This window comes from Anguilla rostrata, chromosome 6 (assembly GCF_018555375.3).
Source record: "Anguilla rostrata isolate EN2019 chromosome 6, ASM1855537v3, whole genome shotgun sequence".
NCBI lineage: Eukaryota > Metazoa > Chordata > Actinopteri > Anguilliformes > Anguillidae > Anguilla > Anguilla rostrata.
Window position 1 is genome coordinate 56,917,705 of NC_057938.1, and position 26,840 is coordinate 56,944,544.

A 26,840-nucleotide genomic window follows, 5' to 3' on the forward strand; every position below is an offset into this window, starting at 1 on the left:
TGTTCTGCACACGATCGCACTCGCTGCCTTCTGCACACGATCGCTGTGTTCTGCACACGATCGCGCTCTCTGTGTTCTGCACACGATCGCGCTCGCTGCCTTCTGCACACGATCGCTGTGTTCTGCACACGATCGCGATCGCTGTGTTCTGCACACGATCGCGCTCGCTATGTTCTGCACACGATCGCGCTCGCTGTGTTCTGCACACGATCGCGCTCGCTGCGTTCTGCACACGATCGCGCTCGCTGCGTTCTGCACACGCTCGCTGTGTTCTGCACACGATCGCGCTCTCGCTGCGTTCTGCACACGATCGCGCTCTCTGCGTTCTGCACACGATCGCGCTCGCTGCGTTCTGCACACGCTCGCTGTGTTCTGCACACGATCGCGCTCTCGCTGCGTTCTGCACACGATCGCGCTCTCTGCGTTCTGCACACGATCGCGCTCGCTGCCTTCTGCACACGATCGCGCTCGCTGCGTTCTGCTTCATCCTCGGGTGCAAAGTTTACCCGAAGTCTCCTGAAATTACCCGAGACAAATTGGCCTCTCAATAAAGGTTCTGGTGCTGAAAGCTGGAATGTTGATTGCCTAATGTTACCGCCAGCCCCGGGCCAGTCGCAACAAAAAGGACGGAAAACCACATGTTTATGAAAGAGATTCAATTATTTACACACAGAAATGGTTATATTAACAACAAGGCAAAACAGAATCCAGGCAGCGTGGAGCCCAGTGCGTTGCCATAGTGAATCCCCCTCTATGACATCACAGGGCTCGTCATAAAGGGCTTCCGTCAGGTGCTGCCAATCCTGCAGTTAAAGAAAGAAACAGGAGGAAAAGCAAAGGAAGCAGCACCACTAGGGGCGCCAGTGAGCGGCCTGGGGACGTAACACCTCCTAAACTTAAATTTCTTCCATAAACACCAGATGAATGATATGTATTCTGCAAAGCAAATTATAACATACCAGCGTGTACACAGTATTTACAGTGGTGTATTTCTGCGTGTTAATTACACCCTAGATCACTTTCATTTTTAGTTGTAAATGTGTTTGCATGCCTGCTGGTAGACATCTGGGTGCTGCCCCATAACGTTTCTGCATTCCTCTCTGGCCCCACCCCAATCATGATATCTGTTTTGAGATACTCGTACATCATGAAGATGTCAAGATATCCAGCTGGTAAATTGCTGCCCACAAATCTTTGACGCCCACAAAGTCGGGACACTGCCAGCGCCTGATTGGCTGGGCTGGTTTCTGCCCAGCGTTGTTCAAACCGGAGAAACATGGCAGCCTGTTTGTGTACCTTCTCATATTCCACTACAATGTGTATCTGAAAACACCTGAGGTGAGAAACAGGCCATGTGATCGCTGAATCTGGATTCACATTTGATCTGTAATTCCTAGTTTGACTGTTTATATGGAACACTTTATGCGGATGAGATGGGCAGGCCTACTCCGCCCAGCCCAGGACGCATTTTTTTCAAAACCGCATATTAGACGGAGCCTGGCTGGAACAATGAGTGTAATTACTCTTTAAGTACCGGCTGTGTTGCGTTGTGGTCACAAACAAACCTTCAGTTTGAAAGCTTCATATTTAGCTCTGTTCATGACCCTGAAGTTTTATTCCCTTCTGAACAGGTGACCTGCATTGGTGCAGAGGCCCTGTCCTTTCTGAACAGGTGACCTGCATTGGTGCAGAGGCCCTGTCCCTTCTGAACAGGTGACCTGCATTGGTGCGGAGGCCCTGGGCCCTGGGCCGTGTCCGTCCAGCCCAAATCCCTCACAGTCCTCTTAACATTCATCAGATACGATTCTCACAATCCTGGCTACCGCTCTCAACAGCTGGGTCTCAGTGAAACCTCAGATGAATTATCTTGTTTTTATTATTCTTCCACAGAAGTGCGTGTGTGTTTATCTTTTCTTTTTTTTGCTGTTTTTGGTGATATCAGATTGTACCGTTAATGTGAAACAGAGTGTACAGCAGGGCGCTTAGCTTCAGCTTCCTTTCTCAATGTTAAGGGGTTCCAGGTGCGCCGTGTTTGCCGGGAATTTCTGTATTTCTGCCGAAAACAGTCTGTCCCGTGTGGGCTGAGCCCCGTGTGAGCAGTGAGCGCCTGTGACACACCCACCCCGGCTATGTCTTTTTTCGTGAATAATATTCCAGATCTGGCTTGCTGGAATGGTTACTGTGCGCGCGAAATGCGGCCATGGATAGCCTTCCCGCTTGTGTGTGTGGAGCCCCGTATCACAGCACGGGGGGTGGGGGGGGGGGGTGGGGGCAGACTGACCACACTGAGGCAGGTCGAGCAGCCTGGGTCGGGGGGGGTGTCAGACTGACCACACTGAGGCAGGTCGAGCAGCCTGGGTTTGGCTCTTCGGCAGAGTTCCTCTGGTGCCTGGAGCCTTTGTGAACATGTCTGGTGTTAATTCGGCTCTGATGTCAGAGGTTATTTGAGTCCGGTATTGGACCGCACACGCCCACGTCAGCACCGAAAGTTTCGCTCTGACTGGCAAAACAGATTACGTCTGAAACGCGGGCTCCTGTGACTCCGACCGCTTCGCATGCCTAGCGACCGCTTCCTGTTTGGTGCTTGTCATGGCAGCGCGGGCCCGGGGGGGGGGGTCGGTGGTCCTGCGCGAGTCCTCACGCTGTGCGTCTCCGCAGTGCGCCTGTGGGCCTGCACCAAGTTCCGGTGCGGGGAGCGCAGGCTGGCGGGAAGCCTGTGCTCCTGCGCAGACGACTGCGCCGCCGAGGGAGACTGCTGCTCCAGCTACAGCCAGGTGTGCCGAGGTAAGAGAGCCCTGCGCTGACGGGTTCTTTTATTTTATTTATTTTAGGGTAGCCTGTCCCCTGTTTCTGTTGTTGTAAAAACTCCTCCCTGTTTTGTACGCTCCAGAGGAATGCCCGGCCATCCGGACTCATTTCTCTTCCCCCCCCCCATTGTTTCTCTACCTGGCCGGACAGCTTGCCAGTGGCCCCGTAGATGTCCTGACGCGGCTGGAGTTGAAACTCTGTGTTTCTTGGCGCGGTGATGACTGTGGTTTTGTGATGATTTAGGGGAGCAGCCCTGGGTGGAGGGGACGTGTGAGGACCTGGAGTCTCCAGTGTTTCTTGGTGCAGTGATGACTGTGGTTTTGTGATGATTTAGGGGAGCAGCCCGTGGGTGGATGGACGTGTGAGGACCTGGAGTCTCCAGTGTTTCTTGGCGCAGTGATGACTGTGATTTTGTGATGATTTAGGGGAGCAGCCGTGGGTGGAGGGGACGTGTGAGGACCTGGAGTCTCCAGTGTTTCTTGGTGCAGTGATGACTGTGATTTTGTGATGATTTAGGGGAGCAGCCGTGGGTGGAGGGGACGTGTGAGGACCTGGAGTCTCCGCAGTGTCCGGCTGGGTAAGGCGTGCACCTCTCCGACCTGACTTCAGAAACGAAATAGCTGGCCGCAGCTGACCCGCTCACGCATCCTGCCTGCTGACCTCAGCTGCACCCGTTACTACAAGGAGAGGGGGGGCGGGAAGGGGGGGGGCGCATTTAGAGTGTTTATCCCTCCTGTCTCCATCCCTCCCCTCTCTCTGTTTCTGTGTCTCTCTGTCACTTTGTTCCTCTTTCTCTGTTATTCTCTCTCTCTCTCTGTCTCTCTGACTCTGCCTTTCTCTCTCTCTCTGGCTCTGTCTCTGTGTTTCTCTCTCTCTCTCTCTCTGTCTCTCTCTCTCTGGCTCTGTCTCTGTGTTTCTCTCTCTGTCTGTCTTTGTTTCTCTCTTTCATAGTGGTGATGTTGTGGTGGTGATTACTGAGGAGAAAAGTGTACAGAAGAAAACACAAATCAACCATAAATGTGCTTGTGCTGAAAACGAGCAGCCAGTAGGAAATCTCAGTCAGGACTGACCAGCCAATAGGAAAGCCCAATCAGGACTGGTCAGAAATCCCTGTTTGGGTTCCTTATTTAATCACAGGTCGTCATAACAATAACGCCCAAAATCTCACACCTGTAAATACAGTACTCTAGATCAAAGGAGCCTTCTTCTGCCACCACAGTCATGTCTTCTTGCTCTTCCTGTTCTGCCATTTCTTGCCCTGCTCTTAAATAGATGCTTCTTCTGGATAACAACCTACCAATGTAGAAATTACCAGTAGCCCTGTCTAACCAAGAAGTCTGAATGGAGTGGTTTCTGCCTCGGGGTCTTATGAAATTGCAGTCTGCTCTCCTTTGGTGTGGTCTGTGAGCCTGTGCGTCTGTAGACGTTTATTTCTGTCTGGAATTGGTCCTGTGCATAAACATGCTCTTATGTTGAGTAGACTGGAACAGAAACACACTCTTATGTTGAGTAGACTGGAACAGAAACACGCTCTTGCGTTGAGTAGACTGGAACAGAAACACGCTCTTATGTTGTGTAGACTGGAACAGAAACACGCTCTTGCGTTGTGTAGACTGAACACCGTAAATACGTACTCTAGTCAGGAGCTTCTGGCACACAGAACACGTCTTCTTGTTCGTTCGTTGTTAGACTGTTAAAATCATAAACACCTCCATGTAGATTAGTAGCCTGTCTAACAAAAGTCTGATGGTGTTCGCCTGGTCAGAAACACTGCTCTCCTTTGGTGTGGTCTGTGAGCCGCTCTGTGCGTTTAGTTCTGTCTGGAATGTCAGATAAACATGCTCTTTGTTGAGTAGACTGGAACAGAAACACCTCTTATGTTGAGTAGACTGGAACAGAAACACGCTCTTGCGTTGGTAGACTGGAACAGAAACACGCTCTTGTTGAGTAGACTGGAACAGAAACACGCTCTTGCGTTGAGTAGACTGGAACAGAAACACGCTCTTATGTTGTGTAGACTGGAACAGAAACACGCTCTTGCGTTGTGTAGACTGGAACAGAAACACGCTCTTGTGTTGAGTAGACTGGAACAGAAACACGCTCTTGCGTTGTGTAGACTGGAACAGAAACACGCTCTTGCGTTGTGTAGACTGGAACAGAAACACGCTCTTGCGTTGTGTAGACTGGAACAGAAACACGCTCTTGCGTTGTGTAGACTGGAACAGAAACACGCTCTTGCGTTGTGTAGACTGGAACAGAAACACGCTCTTGTGTTGAGTAGACTGGAACAGAAACACGCTCTTGTGTTGAGTAGACTGGAACAGAGGTCCCTGCAGGGCAAGAAACCTATTTAAACACAGCCGAACGCCAGATCAGCTCAGAGAGGCAGTAAAAAGCTCGTTAAATCCACACGTGTGAGTTTTTGTGTGTGCTTGTGTACATGAGTCTGTGTGTTTGTGCATGCTTGTGCGTGTGTGTTTGTGTGTGTGGGTCTGTGGGTTTCTGTGTGTGTGTGTGTGTGTGTGTGTGTGTGTGTGTGTACCCGCCCACGCTTGCGTGGCTGTCTCTTGTGTGGTAGCTGCAGCCTCATTAAGAGGATGTGAAACCACACAAAAGCGCTGCGGTTTCTCTGGAGGGCAGGGAGAGTCTGGATTACCGGCCTCTCATGTTGTGTCTGGACAGCGTATATCCAGCTGTGTCAGTCCCTTTGCTGAATGGCGGTACAGGGCCTCCACCTGACTGCGCTCACCCTGCCACTCTCACCCTGCCACGCTCACCCTGCCACTCTCACCCTGCCATGCTCACCCTGCCACTCTCACCCTGCCACTCTCACCCTGCCATGCTCACCCTGCCACTCTCACCCTGCCATGCTCACCCTGCCATGCACTCACCCTGCCACTCTCACCCTGCCACTCCCTGCCACCCTGCCATGCTCACCGCCTCACCCTGCCACGCTCACCCTGCCATGCTCACCCTGCCACTCTCACCCTGCCATGCTCACCCTGCGCCATGCCACCCCTGCCACTCTCACCTGCCATGCCCTGCACTCACCCCCCTGCCTCAGCATCTCACCCTGCCACTCTCACCCTGCCACTCTCACCCTGCCATGCTCACCCTGCCACTCTCACCCTGCCATGCTCACCCTGCCACTCTCACCCTGCCATGCTCACCCTGCCACTCTCACCCTGCCACTCTCACCCACGCAGAGCGATCTGCTGAATAAGGAGGGATAATGAGTGTTGGGTGAGTGGGTTTCTCTGGCCCCATTACTAAAGCTGCTCTTTGTCTTACTGACATATTTTACACAGAACAGAATGGTTGAGAAACAGCTGCTTATTACTGCAGCTCAGAGCGCTGAACTGAACAGCGAATCTGAACAAGCCCCTGATTCTCCAACAAAAACACCTAGCGCTCGAGTTTATCTCCAAGTCTAAGGCAAGGAAAAAGGCAGATTGTTTCCAGGCCGAATATTTCCAGGCCAGTTGTTTCCAGGCTGACTGTTTCCAAGGCGTAAAGTCAGACTGATCCTTCGTTCATGTCCTGATACGGTTCTGTGTGTCATCTTCCTGTAACTGTCTGTTTCGTGAAAAGAAAATAACCAGCCAATCAGACTGTGTGTTATTGATCTAAACTTGCCTTATATGGTTGATGGTGGGAAGTATCAGAACTAATGATAGAATAAGTGTTGGTATCACACATAAGGCACGTTTTACACGCCATGTTCAGTATGTTCAGCTCTGGCGCGTGTTTTCCAGGTTCCCACAGCCCCCCGTGATCCTGGTGTCTCTGGACGGTTTCCGAGCCGGTTACCTGAAAGCCTACGGCGGTCTGCTGCCGGTCATCAGCAAGCTGAGTGAGTCCCCAGCCCCCCGACCCCCAACCCCCTGACCCCCGACCCCCAACCCCCTGACCCCTAGCCCTCCGACCCCCAGCACCCCACCCCCGACCCCGCCCCCGACCCCCAGCACCCCGACCCCCCGACCCCCAGCCCCCCGACCCCCAGCACCCCGACCCCCAGCCCCCCGACCCCCAGCCCCCTGACCCCCGACCCCAGCCCCCGACCCCCAGCCACCCGACCCCAGCACCCCGACCCCCGACCCCAGCCCTGACCCCCAGCCCCCGACCCCCAGCCCCCGACCCCACACCCGACCCCAGCCCCGACCCCAACCCCCTGACCCTAGCCTCCGACCCCACCCCTGACCCTAGCCCCCGACCCCCAGCCCCCGACCCCCAGCACCCGACCCCCGACCCCCAGCCCCGACCCCCCACCCACCACCCCCCCGACCCCAGCCCCTGACCCCCGACCCCCAGCCCCCGACCCCGACCCCAGCCCTGACCCCCGACCCCCAGCCCCCGACCCCCGACCCCCAGCCCCCGACCCCCAGCACCCGACCCCCAGCCCCCCGATCCCCAGCCCCCGACCCCCAGCCCCCGACCCCCGACCCCCGACCCCCAGCCCCCAGCCCCCCCACGCTCGGGTCAGAGGAGCTGAGCGGCAGAGCTTCATATCGGTACTATGTGCTGTTTCAGGGGTCAAATATTTATCTATGTTTACACCTATTTTGTTTTATTCATCTTTTCCTTTTTAGAAAATTGTGGTACCTCCACCCCATACATGAGGCCTGCATACCCTACAAAGACTTTCCCCAATCACTACACCATAGTGACCGTAAGTACGCACGTGTGTTAATAACTTTATAATGGCTGCATTATAAACTTTATATTAGCGCATTGTGACTGAGTTACTCTGTGTGTTTAACGCTGTACAGGGCCTTTACCCAGAGTCCCACGGCATTGTGGACAACAAGATGTACGACGTCACCCGCAACGCCTCTTTCAGTCTCAGAACGGCCGAAAAATTCAACGAGAAGTGGTACCAGGGCGAGCCGGTGAGTCACAGCCGGGGAACAGTTACCGCGGAGATAAAACGGTGCAAGGGCAACTATTCGGGTTTAGCCGTTTGGACCAAGGAAGAAAAATACACCCCCGTCTTAATAATAGAGAGACAGTCCAGTCCCTAAAACACTTCACATTAGAGCCAGTTAAAAGGGTCTTTATTTCTGCAGAGGGTTCACCTGCTGACAAAGTCAACACTGTCCTGCAAAAGTGTTATTTACAGAGATGTTTTATGTCCTCCCAGAGGGGGAGTGCAGCCATGTGGAGGGGAGGGGGGCGCGGTACCAAGGACACCCGCCTCATTAGGAGGGAAAGTGAAACTCTGTTGTCTCCTCTGCTGTCTCTCCTACTCCCTGTGTGCTCTGGGACTGCGGGAGCTAAACGTTGGCTCTGGCCTGTGATTGGCCCTGTCCTGTGATTGGCCCTGGCCTGTGATTGGCTCTGGCCTGTGATTGGCCCTGTCCTGTGATTGGCCCTGGCCTGTGATGTACTGCCCCCTGACTTGCACGGTTACTCAGTGAGCAGTTCTGCCCTAATGCCGTGTTGGGCAGAATAGCCCTTCATGCTAAATGCTAATATAATAGGTTTTATGGGTAGCTTTGTTGGCTCAGCAGGAATTTATGTGGATCCTGAGACTGGATCAATATTTGTAGTTTCTTGTACCCGACCGACTCTAATAGACAGCAAGGTAAGACTTATGATGTCATAAGCAACCAAAATAAAAAAGCTTTAACTGATCTTCACACGAGATCCGCAGTCTCTGTGACTGAGCTGAGCTCTGTGAATCTGAGCAGTCTGCTGTGTGTGGCGTGTGTGGGCCTGTGGGTGTTCTGTGAGCACACTGCCACGCATGGCTTGTGAGTGTGTGCGTGCGGCGTGCCTGCGTATGTGTGTGTCAGACAGACATGATGAGTCCCTCTCATTTACGGCTTACTTACGTTTGTTTTCGGGAAACCAAAGAGCGGGAGGGAGGAGAGGAGGGAGGAGAGAAGTTTTTAGGTTTTTTTTTACTTTATGCTGCACAATGTGTCTGTACATCGGTTTCTCTCTTGGTCAGACCCCCCTTATTAAAGAGATTCGGGCCCTGTGGTGCTGTCCATCAGGGAGTCATCTCTCCACCCATGTACAGATACCGCTGCACCAAGCAACAGGCAAAAAATATTCCCAAATGCATAAATACACTAATAAAAAATCTTCTTCTTCTTCTTTTTCTTCTTTTCTCTTCTTTCTCTCTCTCTTCTTCTTCTTCTTCTGTGTTCTTAGCTCCTGACCAGCCCCTGTTTAGCTGATTCATCTTATTCTATGGTGCGTATTCTAGCGTTGTCGATTCTGAGCGTTTCTTATGTCACTGTGTGCTGTATGCTAGCGTGTGTGCTGTATTCTACGTGTGTGCTGTATGTCTGAGCGTGTGTGCTGTATGTCTGAGCGTGTGTGCTGTATGTCTGAGCGTGTGTGCTGTAGTTCTGAGCGTGTGTGCTGTATGTCTGAGCGTGTGTGCTGTATGTCTGAGCGTGTGTGCTGTATGTCTGAGCGTGTGTGCTGTATGTCTGAGCGTGTGTGCTGTGTGTCTGAGCGTGTGTGCTGTGTGTCTGAGCGTGTGTGCTGTATGTCTGAGCGTGTGTGCTGTATGTCTGAGCGTGTGTGCTGTATGTCTGAGCGTGTGTGCTGTATGTCTGAGTGTGTGTGCTGTATGTCTGAGCGTGTGTGCTGTAGTTCTGAGGTGTGTGCTGTAGTCTGAGCGTGTGTGCTGTATGTCTGAGCGTGTGTGCTGTATGTCTGAGCGTGTGTGCTGTATGTCTGAGCGTGTGTGAGCGTGTGTGCTGTATTTCTGAGCATGTGTGCTGTATGTCTGAGCGTGTGTGCTGTATGTCTGAGCGTGTGTGCTGTATGTCTGAGTGTGTGTGCTGTATGTCTGAGCGTGTGTGCTGTATGTCTGAGCGTGTGTGCTGTATGTCTGAGCGTGTGTGCTGTATGTCTGAGCGTGTGTGCTGTATGTCTGAGCGTGTGTGCTGTATGTCTGAGCGTGTGTGCTGTATGTCTGAGCGTGTGTGCTGTAGTTCTGAGCGTGTGTGCTGTACGGCTGAGCGTGTGTGCTGTACGGCTGAGCGTGTGTGCTGTACGTCTGAGTGTGTGTGCTGTATGTCTGAGCGTGTGTGCTGTATGTCTGAGCATGTGTGCTGTATGTCTGAGCGTGTGTGCTGTATGTCTGAGCGTGTGTGCTGTATGTCTGAGTGTGTGTGCTGTATTTCTGAGCGTGTGTGCTGTATGTCTGAGCGTGTGTGCTGTATGTCTGAGCGTGTGTGCTGTATGTCTGAGCGTGTGTGCTGTATGTCTGAGCGTGTGTGCTGTATGTCTGAGCGTGTGTGCTGTATGTCTGAGCGTGTGTGCTGTATGTCTGAGGGTGTGTGCTGTATGTCTGAGCGTGTGTGCTGTGTGTCTGAGCGTGTGTGCTGTAGTTCTGAGCGTGTGTGCTGTATGTCTGAGCGTGTGTGCTGTAGTTCTGAGCGTGTGTGCTGTATGTCTGAGCGTGTGTGCTGTATGTCTGAGCGTGTGTGCTGTAGTTCTGAGCGTGTGTGCTGTATGTCTGAGCGTGTGTGCTGTATGTCTGAGCGTGTGTGCTGTATGTCTGAGCGTGTGTGCTGTATTTCTGAGCGTGTGTGCTGTATGTCTGAGCGTGTGTGCTGTATGTCTGAGCGTGTGTGCTGTATGTCTGAGTGTGTGTGCTGTATGTCTGAGCGTGTGTGCTGTATGTCTGAGCGTGTGTGCTGTATGTCTGAGCGTGTGTGCTGTATGTCTGAGCGTGTGTGCTGTAGTTCTGAGCGTGTGTGCTGTATTTCTGAGCGTGTGTGCGATGTGTCGTCCCCGTCAGGTCTGGATCACTGCCATGCGCCATAACCTCCGGACCGGAACGTTCTTCTGGCCCGGGTCCGATGTCCCGATCAGTGGGACCTACCCAAACTTCCACCATGTCTATGACAGGTACACTCACCACAAATCACACCTTATTTTCCTCACTCTAAGATTATTTATCGTGTAAGTAATAATTCCGGAGGATTTTGTTTCTCTTACAACCTTTCCTGGCATTAAAAGGTCTTTTTCCACAGCAATGTCCATTTTCATGAGCAAATATGTGAAAATAGTCCAAATTAAATATTTTATTAGATATTTTTTGAATTATTTTGTTTTTTTGTGGCTGTTTTAAAAATCTGTTCCACAAGTCCGGGAAGTGTCATCAATATTGGGAAGATTAAAATTCCAGAAATATTTTTGAGAATGACATAACACAAAGAATCCTATATTTTCACAGAGGATTAATACGCACCGAGAATTAGTGTTTTTGTTTCATCTCTCCTGAATATGATGTTTATTCATCACAATTTAACTGAATCATTTTCTAGGTCTAATGTCAATCAGCGAGAAAAAATTTTTACACAACACTTCTTAGAATCATTTATCATCAAGGTTACTTATATTGTCTAAAGTCAGCAATGTATAAAAAACAAAAACAACATTCTTGAGAATCATTTATAGGCATCCCATTCTAAACAGCTGACTATCAATGATACCACAAATAAAATATTTTGAAATTTTTTTTAAAGAAGCAAATCGATGTGTTTGTTCCCAGGAACGTCCCGTTTGAGAAGAGAATCACGACTATACTACAGTGGCTGGATCTGCCTGAAGGGACCCGGTAGAGTGAGCTGCTTGGCTTTCCTCGTACAGTCAGAAATACACCTGCTGGGCTGCCTGTGCTCTGTGTGTCTGTGAGGCTGATAAAAACAACAGTTATCATCAGTAATGGAAGCCTGCCCCCTCCCCCCCTAAAAAAAATAAAAATAATTTATATGGGAGGCGCTATCAGTTGTTATCAATGATGAGTCATATGAGTCAAAGCCTTTTGATTGGTTAATCCTTGGATGCTCCGCCTATCGTAGGTGTTCACAAGCCCTGCAGGTGCGTAATCCTAACTAATGAAAGACTAAATCACATCATAACTAATGAAAGACTAAATCACATGGTGACTAATGAAAGACTAAATCACATGGTGACTAATGAAAGATTAAATCACATCATAACTAATGAAAGATTAAATCACATGGAATAAAAAGAACAAAGAAGAAAATAAGAAGATACTTTAAAGATGCTAAAATAAGATGAAAACATAATGAGCCCAGTGTAATTAAATGTGCTGTATTGTAACGTTGCTAATAGACCTTACCGGCTGCAGTGTGTTGGGATACTTCGACTTCATGGGGCTCAAATGTCTGGTATTTTCTGCTTGTTTTGTCTGTTTCCATGACGTCCTGCAGGCCAGGTTTTTACACGCTTTATCTGGAGGAGCCAGATGGTGCAGGACATCGCTATGGACCAATGAGCAGTCAGGTGAGGCAGCCTTCGGCCAATGAGAAACGAGAGAGGCGTGATCACCTAAAAGCCAAGCTGATGAATGACTGACTGAGTTGCTTTGGAAGGGGTGTTGGGGGGGGGGGGGGTTGGGGCTGGTGGGATATTTAAAAGTTCATTTTCTTGTACTTACCCGCTACAAAGATAAAGACACTGAGGTCATTATTTTAGTCAGGCGGTAAGTATTCCTGGTTCTGAGTCATGTTTAATGCTGGAAAGCTTGTCAGGAACGCTCACCCCCGGTGAACATGTGGCTGCTGTGTGTGCAGCTGGTAAGAGTTTGACTCTGGAATGCGGCTGTAAGTCTCAGGCCTTCCCAGCCGTGTGAAAAGCCCTTCTGCTCCACACTGCCCCCTGCAGGCGCTGTAAAGCAACAGGGAACAGCCTCCTCGGACAGATGTGTTTTTTATTTTATTTTAACAGTGGTTTTAAATAATGTGTAACTATTCTAATCACTGTGGATGGGTAACAGTGATCATTAAAAAGGTAAAAGACTCAAATAAAGACTGTGGTTCTGAACTTCACTAATAACGTTGACATTATGTGCTATTGGGCTTAACTTGGGTGTTCACCTCTCCAAAACTAAAATCAAAATATGATAAAATGACGATAACACAAAAGAAGCAGGCCTAGAAGTCAAACTTGGCAGTCATTAAAAATATATATTTTTGTTGTTTGTGTAGATGAATCTGGGGAGCAAATCCCACATACAATATCCAGGGAAATGGTAACCAGGGGAAACAATTTCATAAAAGTAAGATTCTAACAGGGTACTCCTTCATGAACGTAGAAGCCCCTCCCCCTGACTCTCTCCTGTCTGGGGCCCCTCCCCAGGTGATCGAGGCTCTGCAGAGGGTCGACCGGATCCTGGGGATGCTGATGGACGGGCTCAAACAGAGACACCTGCACAGGTGTGTTAACCTGGTCGTACTCTCCGATCACGGTAAGAAAGAGCACCCTCTCTTCCTCCTGTGCCAATATACTGTGTACATATATATATATATATACATTTATCTATGGACTTTCTTTGTGGAATATAATGAAAAATATATTTTACAGCAGTGTATGTTAAAAGCAATATATTGCAGTATCATAAAGTGGCTATAGAATATTTGCCCATATATTATGAAGCATTGCAATATCTCATTCTGCTTTTGATATTGTATTTTATTTCAGTTTATTGTAATATATTCGATCCCCCTGAGCTGTTTCGGGGTGTGGTTGCATACAGGGTCTGACACACGAATAGACAGTGACCCCAAAACCTGCAGACAGTGACCCCAAAACCCACCTGGAACAGTCGCTGCTGTCTGTGCCCGTGCTCTGGCTTTTGTTGGCCCCGCCCGGGTCTGATCTGACCCCCAGTGAGGGAGGGGGAGCCTGACGGTGGCTCTTATATAATCAGGATGCAGATGGTGCGCTCGCACACAGTTAGCGCACCGTTAGCATACCGTTAGCACAGGGTTAGTGCAACGTTAGTGCACCGTTAGCACAGGGTTAGTGCAACGTTAGTGCACTGCTGGCACACCGTTAGCATACCGTTAGCACAGGGTTAGTGCAACGTTAGTGCACTGCTGGCACACCGTTAGCATACCGTTAGCACAGGGTTAGTGCAACGTTAGTGCACTGCTGGCACACCGTTAGCATACCGTTAGCACAGGGTTAGTGCAACGTTAGTGCACTGCTAGCGCACCGTTAGCATACCGTTAGCACAGGGTTAGTGCAACGTTAGTGCACTGCTAGCGCACCGTTAGCATACCGTTAGCACAGGGTTAGTGCAACGTTAGTGCACTGCTAGCGCACCGTTAGCATACCGTTAGCACAGGGTTAGTGCAACGTTAGTGCACTGCTAGCACACCGTTAGCATACCGTTAGCACAGGGTTAGTGCAACGTTAGTGCACTGCTAGCACACCGTTTGCATACCATTAGCATAGGCTAACGGCAGAATGGGGGCCGCTGTGTGGGGGCACATGCTGTATTCCATATGAGATCACATTAATAATTACCACTCCACATGCCTCCCCCCCACGGTGCAGTGTCCCGATCAGGCCTGCTTTGATGTTGGCGGCGATGGATGTGCGGAGGGGGGGTGTGCGGGTAGATGGATGAGCAGAGGGGGGTGGGCGGGTAGATCTGACCAGCCTCAGCTGTGCTCTTTGTTGCTTCACAGAGACACGTCCGCCGCAGTAGATTTCCTGAGACGATGGCGGTCATGCTTTAATAAACGAGCCAATCGCGGCCGAGCCCCTCTGCATCTGCCTGTGTGGAGAAACGCCCAAAACACAGCTGTTCACCCGCACGCCCGTCCCCTCCTCTAACCCCTTAAACCAGCTCTATTCACGGGCAGTGGGCTAATTAAATGAAGATGTCCTCAGAGGTCCTTTGCTTTGTAATTTTGTGTCTCTGGAGGTCTTTTTTTAAATCTCTTGAGGGCCAGCCTGCAGTCACTGTCAACTTTCTAAATACTGCATCATAAATTAGAGGCTCTTGTGAGTAGTTGATGATGAATTTGCCAGCGACTCTTAAGAATACTTTAAGAATTTTTTTGTTCTGTGGTTTCTTTACTGAGTTGCTGATTACATTTCGTAGTGGAGGTCAGTGTTAGCCGCGAGATTTCGGCGCTCGAGGTTGACCTGCTCACGGCTCAACCTGCTGTTCTGCTGCAGACTGTGCAGGTCTGAGCCTAGAAATATCCAGTCAGCAACACTCTTACAGTCTTATATTAATACAGGTTGGGTTTGAGCTGGTGAAGTGTTTGGCGTTGGTGGTGACAGGTTTGGTGTTGGCTGTGACGGGTTTGGCGTTGGCGGTCATGGTGACGGGTCTGGCGTTGGCGGTCATGGTGACGGGTCTGGCGGGTTTGGTGTTGGCGGTGATGGGTCTGGCGTTGGCGGTCATGGTGACGGGTTTGGCGGGTTTGGTGTTGGCGGTGACGGGTCTGGCGTTGGCGGTCATGGTGACGGGTTTGGCGGTGGCGGTCATGGTGACGGGTTTGGCGGTGGCGGTCATGGTGACGGGTTTGGCGGGTTTGGCGTTGGTGGTCATGGTGACGGGTTTGGCGGGTTTGGCGGTGGCGGTCATGGTGACGGGTTTGGCGGGTTTGGCGGTGGCGGTCATGGTGACGGGTTTGGCGGGTTTGGCGGTGGCGGTCATAGTGACGGGTTTGGCGGGTTTGGTGTTGGCGGTGACGGGTCTGGCGTTGGCGGTCATGGTGACGGGTTTGGCGGTGGCGGTCATGGTGACGGGTTTGGCGGTGGCGGTCATGGTGACGGGTTTGGCGGGTTTGGCGTTGGTGGTCATGGTGACGGGTTTGGCGGGTTTGGCGGTGGCGGTCATGGTGACGGGTTTGGCGGGTTTGGCGGTGGCGGTCATGGTGACGGGTTTGGCGGGTTTGGCGGTGGCGGTCACGTCCTGCTCTGTAACTCTCTGGCAGGAATGGAGGAGGCCTCGTGCGCTAAAGCGGCCTACGTTTCCACGTACCAGGACAACATCGCCGACTTCACCGTCGTCCAGGGCCCGGCCGCCAGGATTAGGCCCAAGAAAATTCCGGAGGAGTTTTTCACGTGTGAGTTGCTCTCAATATGACCCCCTGCCCACCCCTCCCCCCCTTATCCTGTCTGTACCTATGTGGTTTCCTCACTCACCACTGAACTACGGTGTGTTTATCCCACATAATGACAGAGCGGTGATCCACTATTACTTACTTCCTGTGTTGTTCTTCCTCTCCCCAGTTGACTATGAAGGCTTGGTGAGGAACTTGTCGGTAAGAGGAAGTGCTCAGTCTCTGTTCTCGTTGAACGTGTCCGCAGATGTGGCTCGTCTCGTTGATCTTTACTCTTTCCCCTCCCCTTCTGAAGTGCAGAGCCCCTGACCAGCCAATGAGGCCGTACCTGAAGGAGCACCTGCCCAAGCGGTTCCACTTCGCCAACAACGTCCGCATCGAGCGTGCCCACCTCTACATGAAGGCCCAGTGGCAGGCCGCTCTGTGAGTTCATCTTCCGTCCCCACGGCGACTCTCTGTTTCCACGGCGACATTCCCGTCACACAGACCTCCCAGTGCTGCAGATATGAACTGCATGAGTACGATGGTGATGATGATGGCGATGGTGATGGTGATTAGTGGTCCCTGCTCCCTAATCTCATTCAGGAAGCCGGGGGAGATGAAGTACTGTTCCGGAGGATTCCATGGCTCAGACAACCTATTCAAGAACATGCAGGTCTGTCCCGGCAGAACCACCCCCCCCCCTTCCCCCCACGCACTGCCTTCTGACCTTCTGACCTTCTGCTTTTACTGTCTGTCAGTCTGTCTGTCTGTGTGTCTGCCTGCCTGCCTGTCTGTCTGTCTGTCTGTCCCAAACAGATGGTATATAGCTGTCTGACTGTCTGTCAGTCTGGCTGTCTGTGTGTCTGCCTGCCTGTCTGTCTGCCTGTCTGTCTGTCCCAAACAGAGGGTATATAGCTGTCTGTCTGTCTGCCTGTCTCTCTGTCTGTCTGTCCCAAACAGAGGGTATATACCTGTCTGTCTATCCCGGGGCATCCAGGCTACAGGCCACACCTGGAGACTATTTAGCTGAATGAGCATGCAGGGAGGTTTATAAAGCTACAACAACCAACCCATCGCATTTCTGCTCTGCACATCCACACACCTGCCACACTGCTGAATTATGCACCAGGCCATCAATAAGAGATGCACAGACGCTATACATAATTCATTATTATTATTTAAATTTTTATTTTAATTTAGTCACAGCTGCTTTAGTTGGGTTCTGCCTGCAGGAGCCCTTTCAGTCGTAAGAAAATAAACACTCTAGAGATACCAGCATCTATACCAGCCCCAATCAGAGCCCCCAGCATCTGTACCAGCGTCAGCTATTATGCTTCAGGTAAAACAGAGCTGTATCTGCTATGGCTGGGGTGTTTTATGATGTGAAACTTAAGATTCCTTGGGGTAAATGTACATTCTTTATAATAGTTATTATAAAAAAGGAAAATGAGGTGTAAATAACATCCAGGCCTACAGGTGGCGGTGTTGTTGGTTTAGCGACGCTGGGCAAGTCGGGGGAATCCTGCCGACCCCCCAGCAGAGAGGCAGGGGGGTGGGGGGGGGTCAGATGGGGGGGGGGTTCCAGGGGCCATTTTGCTGCCTGGGGGTGGGCGGGGGGGATGGATTCATCAGGATCAGAAGTCGAAGAGGAAACAGAAACACAAACGCTTTTTCACTCTTCCCCACTCCACTTTCTTCTGTTTTCTTTCTATTTCTGCAGCCTTTATTTTCCTAAACATTTTTTTTTGTTTTGTTTGTCTGGATTTCGGTCCGCTGGCCGTTCCTGTCTCTGGAGCTCGTACCGCAGTGCAGGGCTCAGGGCATAAGCGCTCTGCCGCAGCGTCCGTTTCCAGCTCTGGTCAGGCCGGGAATGTGGGGGGGTTTGGGGGGTGTGGGGGAATGTGGGGGGGTGTTGGGGGGTTTTGGGAGGATGATATAATTACCCCTCTTCCCACTCCTTCCCGCGCAGGTGGAGGAAGGAGGAGTCTCTGAGCGCTAAATTTAGCCTTGTTTGCGCGTCGCCCTGTGAGCCCTGTGAGCCCTGTCTGCGTTCTGCACACGCAGTAAAATATAACCGTGGCAACAGCGGTAGCGTTACACTGTCAGTTTGTGTAGCAGGCGCCCACATTCTGGCCAGCTTTTCACCCACACTGAAAACGCCTGTCCTGCTCCTCCTAAACTTTTATTTTTTATGTATTCAATATATATACGACGATGCAGAAAATATATTTGGATGTTTTGAGAAAGCTCTTACACGTGTTTTTTTTATAGTTCTTCACAGGACTTCTCTTTTGGGTGTAATTTCAGCTGAAATCCTGTGGTGCATTGTGGGTATTTGACTGATTTATACCCGATGTGTGTGGGTGGGCTGGGGCCTATGACTGGGCGGCTGTTTCTGCAGTTATGCAGAGCGTTCGAGGAATTAAGGCGCAAAAAGTCCTCTGGTTTATCTCTACCGAGTTACTGAATGGGTGGCTGTGTTCCCACCAGTGTAGAGAATGGGGGGGGGGGGGGTTTCTCACCCTCCTAAATATGACCCCAGCATTCTCTCCTCTGAAGCCCCACCCCCCTCTCCCCCCCGGCTAGTGTGCGCATAGCGGCCCACTAACGGCATCCTACCCGTCAATCAGGCGGCCGCTGCAGCATTGTGGTTTTGGGGCTGATAGATGTTGTGGTTTTGGGGCTGATAGATGTTGTGGTTTTGGGGCTGATAGATGTTGTGGTTTCGGGGCTGATAGATGTTGTGGTTTCGGGGCTGTTAGATGTTGTGGTTTTGGGGCTGATAGATGTTGGGGTTTCATGGCTCACAAATATTGGGGTTTCATGGCTGATAAATGTTGGGGTTTCAGGGGTGATAAATGTTGGGTTTTCAGGGCTCAGGTTGTGTCATGTCCCAGTCAGAACATCTTTAGGTTATTTTACGCTTTAGAGTGCAGAAACCCTGAGCTCCTCTGATGATGCAATGTGCATCTTATTTTACAAATAACGTGTTTCATTTTGCAGGCAATTTTTATGGGCTATGGACCAGGGATTAAGTCCGAGACTGAGGTGCCCCCGTTTGAAAACATCGAAGTATACAACCTCTTGTGTGGTAAGCTGTGCTTCTCTGAAGTGAACTTTAGCTGACCTCTTTCTGACTGACCGGGAATGCTGCTGGGGTGATTGCTCTGTCAGTACTGCAGAGCAAACGGAAAATCAGCATTACAGACAACCTGTCACTCATAAAATTTTCTGCCAATTAAAAACAAATGATAAATTTTGTCTGAATGTTTGCAAAAGATGCCAGAATCTGCAGGACGTTTTTTTTCTCAGATTTTGTATTTGACTCCAGTCTGCTGCTTGTATGTGTGCGTGCGTGTGTTGCGGGGGAAGGGGAGTTCATATGAAAGGAGAACAGGCTTGGGCATCTGGGGGCTTTTTTACAGCCCTGAGTTTGAGCTGCTATTCTCCCATTGTTTTAAGAAAGCCCCCCACCTTGAGAGGAAGGGCCCAGCCCAGTGGTGCTTCCGGCGCACAGTCGCGATATCTGGGCCGCCACCTTACTCCCGTTTCACAGAGCTGAGCCCTGGACCCCTGTGATCAGACCTTTAAAACGGGTCAAGAAAGGACATCAGATTTAATACATTTATTTCCCTTGATTTTCTGAGTCAAAGACCACTGGCTCTCTGATTGGGTCAGTTAAAGATTTCTGGCTCCCTGATTGGGTGAGTTAAAGATTTCTGGCTCCCTGATTGGGTGAATGAATGCATTTTCCAGGGCAGAGCAACATGCAAAGCAACAATGTGGTCCCATAGTGCTTCACAAGGCTCGGTAGACTCTGCTGCTACTGGTCAGCTGCCATGAACCAATCCTTCCCCATCTCTCTCTCTCTTTCCCATTGTCTCTCTCGCTCTCACTCTCTCTCTATCCCTCTCTTCTCTCTCTCTCATCCTGTAGATTTATTGGGAGTTACCCCGGCCCCCAACAATGGGACCCACGGGAGCCTGAACCCCGTCCTGCGCAGGCCGGTGTACAGGCCGGTGTATCCTGCAGAGCAGTCCTCTGCCTCCTCCTGCACTGCCCGCAGCTCCACTGCCGCCGACAGCCTCGGCTGCAGCTGCAGCTCGCTGTCCCCAGCACAGGTACAGCAACTCCACACCTGCCACACTGCTCGCTGTCCTCGGCACAGGTACAGCAACTGCACACCTGTGCACGAACTCATGCGTGTCCTCGGCACGGTAGAGAACTCCACACTGCCACATGCTCGCTGTCTGCACAGTGTAAGCAACTCCACACCTGCCACACTGCTCGCTGTCCTCGGCACAGGTACAGCAACTCCACACCTGCCACACTGCTCGCTGTACCTCGTTTTCCATCCATTTTAAATGGGGTTTCTGATGTTTTCAAAGGTACCAATGCTCAATTAGTGGTTAGGTCAAACTAGGTCAGCTAGGGTTAGGGTTAGGAAACGGTATCTGAGGGTTGAGGCAAGTTACGGCATGTGTTCAGCAGCTTGAAGAAAGGTTAGGACATGGGTTTGTTGTGATTTTGGATGAGCCAAAATTTCTCTGTAGCATGTGTTACCTATGACCATGAATGTGCAATAATGCATTCTTAGGAAATTTTTGTTTTTTGAATGGACCTAACATATTTTTGCATTTGTTTATTGCTTTCATGTATTTACCTGTTTTCCATCATTTAAATGGTTTCTGATGTTTCAAGGTACCAATGGCTTCATTAGGTTTAGGGCTCAAACTAGGTTCAGTAGGTTAGGGTAGGAAACGGTCAGTCTGAGGTTGAGGCAGTTTACGGCTGTGTTCAGCAGCTTGAAAAGGTTAGGACATGGTTTGTTGGATTTGGATGCCAAAAAAATTCTCTGTAGCATGTGTACCTATGACCATAGGATGTCAATAATGCTATTTCTTGGGAATATTTTGTTTTGAATGACCTACATATTGTTTCATTGTTTATTATCTGTTTACCTGTTTTCATGCCATGTAATGGTTTCTGATAGTTTTCAAAGGTACCATGGGCTCATCAGGGTTAGGTCAACTAGGTTGGTTAGGTTAGGGTGGCAACGGTAGTCTGAGGCTGTTGCAAGTTTAGTGGTCGCCACATGTGAAGAACGTTAAGGCTGGGTTGTTGTGGTTGGCACCAAAATGTTCTGGTAGCATGTGTACAGACCTGTTGCAATCAGATGGATGTCCTTATGAAAACATTGTGTCTTTAAATGACTGAACTTTATTTCATTTGTGTTTTGATCTGATTCTTGTTTTCCTCAATTTTAAATGGGTTTCTGATGTTTCAAGGTACAATGGCTTCAATTAGGGTTAGGGCTCAAATAGGGTAGTAGGTTAGGGTTAGGAAAACGTAGTCGAGGGTGTGAGGCAAGTTACGGTTGTTCAGCAGCTTGAGAAAGGTTAGGACATGGTTTGTTTGTGATTTGGCCACCAAAATTTTCTAGTAGCATGTTACCTATGACCTTTGAATGTGCATAATGCATATTCTTAGGGAAAATTTTTTTTTTAAATGACCTGAAACATATTATTTTGCATTTGTATATTGTATTCATGATATTTACCTTGTTTTCCATCATTTAAATGGTTTTCTGATGTTTTCAAAGGTACCATGGCTTCAATTAGGGTTTAGGGCTCAAACTAGGGTTCAGCTAGGGTTAGGGTTAGGAAAACGTGAAGTCTGAGGGTTGAGGCAAGTTTACGGCTGTGTTCAGCAGCTTGAAGAAAGGTTAGGACATGGGTTTGTTTGTGATTTTGGATGAGCCAAAAATTCTCTAGTAGCATGGTACCTATGACCATAGAAAATGTGCATAAATGCATATTTTTAGGGAAAATATTTTGTTTTTAAATGACCTGAAACTATTATTTTCATTTGTTTATTTTCATGATATTTACCTTGTTTTCCATCCATTTTAAATGGGTTTTCTGATGTTTCAAAGGTACCAATGGCTTCAATTAGGGTTTAGGGCTCAAATAGGGTCCTAGGGTTAGGGGTTAGGATAACGGTAGTCTGAGGGTTGAGGCAAGTTTACGGCTGTGTTCAGCACTTGAAGAAAGGTTAGGACATGGGTTTGTTTGTGATTTTGGATGAGCCAAAAATTTCTATAGTAGCATGTGTACCTATGGCCATTTGAAAATGTGCAATAAATGCGTATTTGTTCAAGGAAAATATTTTGTTTTTTAAATGACCTGAAACATATTATTTGCATTTGTTTATTGTATTCATGATATTTACCTTGTTTTCCATCATTTTAAATGGTTTTCTGATGTTTCAAAGGTACCATGGCTTCAATTAGGGTTTAGGGCTCAAACTAGGGTTCAGGGTAGGGTTAGGGTTAGGTAAAACGGTAAGTCTGAGGGTTGAGGCAAGTTTACGGCTGTGTTCAGCAGCTTGAAGAAAGGTTAGGACATGGGTTTGTTGTGATTTTGGATAGCCAAAAATTCTCTAGTAGCATGTGTACCTATGACCATAGAAATGTGCAATAAATGCATATTTCTTTAGGGAAAATATTTTTGTTTTTTAAATGACCTGAAACATATTATTTTTCATTTGTATTATTGTATTCATGATATTTACCTTGTTTTCCATCCATTTTAAATGGGGTTTCTGATGTTTTCAAAGGTACCAATGGCTTCAATTAGGGTTTAGGGCTCAAACTAGGGTTCAGCTAGGGTTAGGGTTAGGATAACGGTGAGTCTGAGGGTTGAGGCAAGTTTACGGCTGTGTTCAGCAACTTGAAGAAAGGTTAGGACATGGGTTTGTTTGTGATTTTGGATGAGCCAAAAAATTTCTCTAGTAGCATGTGTACCTATGACCATTGAAAATGTGCAATAAATGCATATTTCTTTAGGGAAAATATTTTTGTTTTTTAAATGACCTGAAACATATTATTTTGCATTTGTATTATTGTATTCATGATATTTACCTTGTTTTCCATCCATTTTAAATGGGGTTTCTGATGTTTTCAAAGGTACCAGTGGCTTCAATTAGGGTTTAGGGTTCAAACTAGGGTTCAGTTAGGGTTAGGGTTAGGGTTAGGGTTAGGAAAACGGTAAGTCTGAGGGTTGAGGCAAGTATGCGACTGTGTTCAGCAGCTTGAAGAAAGGTTAGGACATGGGTTTGTTTGTGATTTTGGACCATCCAAAAAATTTCTCTAGTAGCATGTGTACCTATGACCATAGAAAATGTGTGATAAATGCATATTTCTTTAGGGAAAATATTTTTGTTTTTTAAATGACCTGAAACATATTATTTTTCATTTGTATTATTGTATTCATGATATTTACCTTGTTTTCCATCAATTTTAAATGGGTTTTCTGATGTTTTCAAAGGTACCAATGGCTTCAATTAGGGTTTAGGGCTCAAACTAGGGTTCAGCTAGGGTTAGGGTTAGGATAACGGTGAGTCTGAGGGTTGAGGCAAGTTTACGGCTGTGTTCAGCAGCTTGAAGAAAGGTTAGGACATGGGTTTGTTTGTGAGTTTGGATGAGCCAAAAAAATTCTCTAGTAGCATGTGTACCTATGACCATAGGAAATGTGCAATAAATGCATATTTCTTTAGGGAAAATATTTTTGTTTTTTAAATGACCTGAAACATATTATTTTTCATTTGTGTTATTGTATTCATGATATTTACCTTGTTTTCCATCCATTTTAAATGGATTTTCTGATGTTTTCAAAGGTACCAATGGCTTCAATTAGGGTTTAGGGCTCAAACTAGGGTTAGGGTTAGGGTTAGGGTTAGGAAAACGGTAAGTCTGAGGGTTGAGGCAAGTTTACGGCTGTGTTCAGCAGCTTGAAGAAAGGTTAGGACATGGGTTTGTTTGTGATTTTGGACCATCCAAAAAATTTCTCTAGTAGCATGTGTACCTATGACCATAGAAAATGTGCAATAAATGCATATTTCTTTAGGGAAAACATTTTTGTTCTTTTAAATGACCTGAAACATATTATTTTGCATTTGTGTTATTTTATTCATGATATTTACCTTGTTTTCCATCAATTTTAAATGGATTTTCTGATGTTTTCAAAGGTACCAATGGCTTCAATTAGGGTTTAGGGTTCAAACTAGGGTTAGGGTTAGGGTTAGGAAAACGGTAAGTCTGAGGGTTGAGGCAAGTTTACGGCTGTTTTCAGCAGCTTGAAGAACGGTTAGGACATGGGTTTGTTTGTGATTTTGGATGAGCCAAAAAAATTCTCTAGTAGCATGTGTACCTATGACCATAGGAAATGTGCAATAAATGCATATTTCTTTAGGGAAAATATTTTTGTTTTTTAAATGACCTGAAACATATTATTTTTCATTTGTATTATTGTATTCATGATATTTACCTTGTTTTCCATCCATTTTAAATGGGGTTTCTGATGTTTTCAAAGGTACCAATGGCTTCAATTAGGGTTTAGGGCTCAAACTAGGGTTAGGGTTAGGGTTAGGGTTAGGAAAACGGTAAGTCTGAGGGTTGAGGCAAGTTTACGGCTGTGTTCAGCAGCTTGAAGAAAGGTTAGGACATGGGTTTGTTTGTGATTTTGGATGAGCCAAAATATTTCTCTAGAAGCATGTGTACCTATGACCATAGGAAATGTGCAATAAATGCATATTTCTTTAGGGAAAATATTTTTGTTTTTTAAATAACCTGAAACATATTATTTTGCATTTGTATTATTGTATTCATGACATTTACCTTGTTTTCCATCCATTTTAAATGGGGTTTCTGATGCTTTCAAAGGTACCAGTGGCTTCAATTAGGGTTTAGCGTTCAAACTAGGGTTCAGTTAGGGTTAGGGTTAGGGTTAGGGTTAGGAAAACGGTAAGTCTGAGGGTTGAGGCAAGTATGCGACTGTGTTCAGCAGCTTGAAGAAAGGTTAGGACATGGGGTTGTTTGTGATTTTGGACCATCCAAAAAAATTTTCTAGTAGCATGTGTACCTATGACCATTGAAAACATGCAATAAATGTATATTTCTTTAGGGAAAACATTTTTGTTTTTTTAAGTGACCTGAAACATATTATTTTGCATTTGTATTATTGCATTCATGATATTTACCTCGTTTTCCATCAATTTTAAATGGGTTTTCTGATGTTTTCAAAGGTACCAATAGCTTCAATTAGGGTTTAGGGTTCAAACTAGGGTTAGGGTTAGGGTTAGGGTTAGGAAAACGGTAAGTCTGAGGGTTGAGGCAAGTATACGACTGTGTTCAGCAGCTTGAAGGAAGGTTAGGACATGGGTTTGTTTGTGATTTTGGATGAGATATATAATACAGTATGTGCATATTTTTTTGATGTGAGGCTCAGAGTTCCGTCCATGTAGAATCGGTGAGCCCGCTGAGCCAGGTGTTCCAGGTGAACCGTGTTCCTCTCCTGAGCCTTTCCCTTACCTGCTGAACCGGGCCGGCTGCGTGGGGCCGTGGGAACCGCAGTTGTGGGGGTCCTGGGTGTTTTAGGGTGTGGGAATCGGATTCAGCCGCTCCTGTTTCACGGACACACACAGACCCTCTGCTCTGACCTGGCCGTGTCCGTCCCCGGGGGCCTGCTGTGCAGCGCAGTCCTGGGCGTGTCTGTCTCCGGGGGCCGGCTGTGCAGGGCAGTCCTGGGCGTGTCTGTCCCCGGGGGCCTGCTGTGCAGCGCAGTCCTGGGCGTGTCTGTCCCCGGGGGCCGGCTGTGCAGCTCAGTCCTGGGCGTGTCTGTCCCCGGGGGCCGGCTGTGCAGCGCAGTCCTGGGCGTGTCTGTCCCCGGGGGCCGGCTGTGCAGCGCAGTCCTGGGCGTGTTCGTCCCCAGGGGCCGGCTGTGCAGCGCAGTCCTGGGCGTGTCTGTCCCCGGGGCCGGCTGTGCAGCGCAGTCCTGGGCGTGTCTGTCCCCGGGGGCCGGCTGTGCAGCGCAGTCCTGGGCGTGTTCGTCCCCGGGGGCCGGCTGTGCAGCGCAGTCCTGGGCGTGTCTGTCCCCGGGGGCGGGCTGTGCAGCGCAGTCCTGGGCGTGTCTGTCCCCGGGGGCCTGCTGTGCAGTGCAGTCCTGGGCGTGTCCGTCCCCAGGGGCCTGCTGTGCAGCGCAGTCCTGGGCGTGTCTGTCTCCGGGGGCCGGCTGTGCAGCGCAGTCCTGGGCGTGTCTGTCCCCGGGGGCCGGCTGTGCAGCGCAGTCCTGGGCGTCTCTGTCTCCGGGGGCCTGCTGTGCAGCGCAGTCCTGGGCGTCTCTGTCTCCGGGGGCCTGCTGTGCAGTGCAGTCCTGGGCGTGTCTGTCCCCGGGGGCCTGCTGTGCAGTGCAGTCCTGGGCGTGTCTGTCCCCGGGGGCCTGCTGTGCAGCGCAGTCCTGGGCGTGTCTGTCCCCGGGGGCCTGCTGTGCAGCGCAGTCCTGGGCGTGTCTGTCCCCGGGGGCCTGCTGTGCAGCGCAGTCCTGGGCGTGTCTGTCCCCGGGGGCCTGCTGTACAGCGCAGTCCTGGGCGTGTCTGTCCCCGGGGGCCTGCTGTGCAGTGCAGTCCTGGGCGTGTCTGTCCCCGGGGGCCTGCTGTGCAGTGCAGTCCTGGGCGTGTCTGTCCCCGGGGGCCTGCTGTGCAGTGCAGTCCTGGGCGTGTCTGTCCCCGGGGGCCTGCTGTGCAGCGCAGTCCTGGGCGTGTCCGTCCCCGGGGGCCTGCTGTGCGGCGCAGTCCTGGGCGTGTCTGTCCCCGGGGGCCTGCTGTGCAGCGCAGTCCTGGGCGTGTCCGTCCCCAGGGGCCTGCTGTGCAGCGCAGTCCTGGGCGTGTCCGTCCCCAGGGGCCTGCTGTGCGGCGCAGTCCTGGGCGTGGCTTCAGTGGCTCGGGATGTAAACGGGTCACATGGTGTGCGGGAGCCTTGTTGTCTCGCTCACTGTGTATGGCGTATTTTTTTAAATGCTTGACGTGTAAGCGAGGCTCGTTTTGGGAGCTTGTTTTTATGATGCAAACAGGCCACGGTGAGCTCTGTAATAACCTGATCAAGCTTCGCATTAAAGCTGCGATTCCACCAGCATTTCAAGCTGCTGCTTGGAGGGTTAATAGTAGCAGTGGCTATATAAGGATTTTTATAATCTCTCATGGGGAAATTGGTTTGAACCCAAACAAAATACAAACAACACAGTAAATACAATTTGACATTTGAAACATTACATTGAAAGTCAACCAAAGTGGTTTAAGTGTTAAAAGTGGATCAGAGTGGTGATTGGCTATTTAAAAAGGACATGACAGCAG

The 26,840-nt window shown here is 49.4% G+C and overlaps 1 protein-coding gene across 1 annotated transcript in view; it reads left to right on the forward strand.

The window, feature by feature from the left end:
- The window catches only part of enpp1 (ectonucleotide pyrophosphatase/phosphodiesterase 1), a 41,094-nt gene that overhangs the window by 6,726 nt on the left and 7,528 nt on the right, over window positions 1–26,840 (forward strand). The window contains exons 4-18 of the mRNA XM_064340851.1: window positions 2,659–2,784; window positions 3,325–3,385; window positions 6,564–6,661; window positions 7,398–7,477; window positions 7,578–7,697; window positions 10,574–10,683; window positions 11,330–11,395; window positions 12,015–12,087; window positions 12,943–13,051; window positions 15,543–15,674; window positions 15,841–15,872; window positions 15,967–16,094; window positions 16,257–16,326; window positions 18,657–18,744; window positions 19,590–19,774. Of these exons, the coding sequence (XP_064196921.1) occupies window positions 2,659–2,784; window positions 3,325–3,385; window positions 6,564–6,661; window positions 7,398–7,477; window positions 7,578–7,697; window positions 10,574–10,683; window positions 11,330–11,395; window positions 12,015–12,087; window positions 12,943–13,051; window positions 15,543–15,674; window positions 15,841–15,872; window positions 15,967–16,094; window positions 16,257–16,326; window positions 18,657–18,744; window positions 19,590–19,774 (1,478 nt within the window). The remainder of the gene's footprint in view (window positions 1–2,658; window positions 2,785–3,324; window positions 3,386–6,563; window positions 6,662–7,397; window positions 7,478–7,577; window positions 7,698–10,573; window positions 10,684–11,329; window positions 11,396–12,014; window positions 12,088–12,942; window positions 13,052–15,542; window positions 15,675–15,840; window positions 15,873–15,966; window positions 16,095–16,256; window positions 16,327–18,656; window positions 18,745–19,589; window positions 19,775–26,840) is intronic.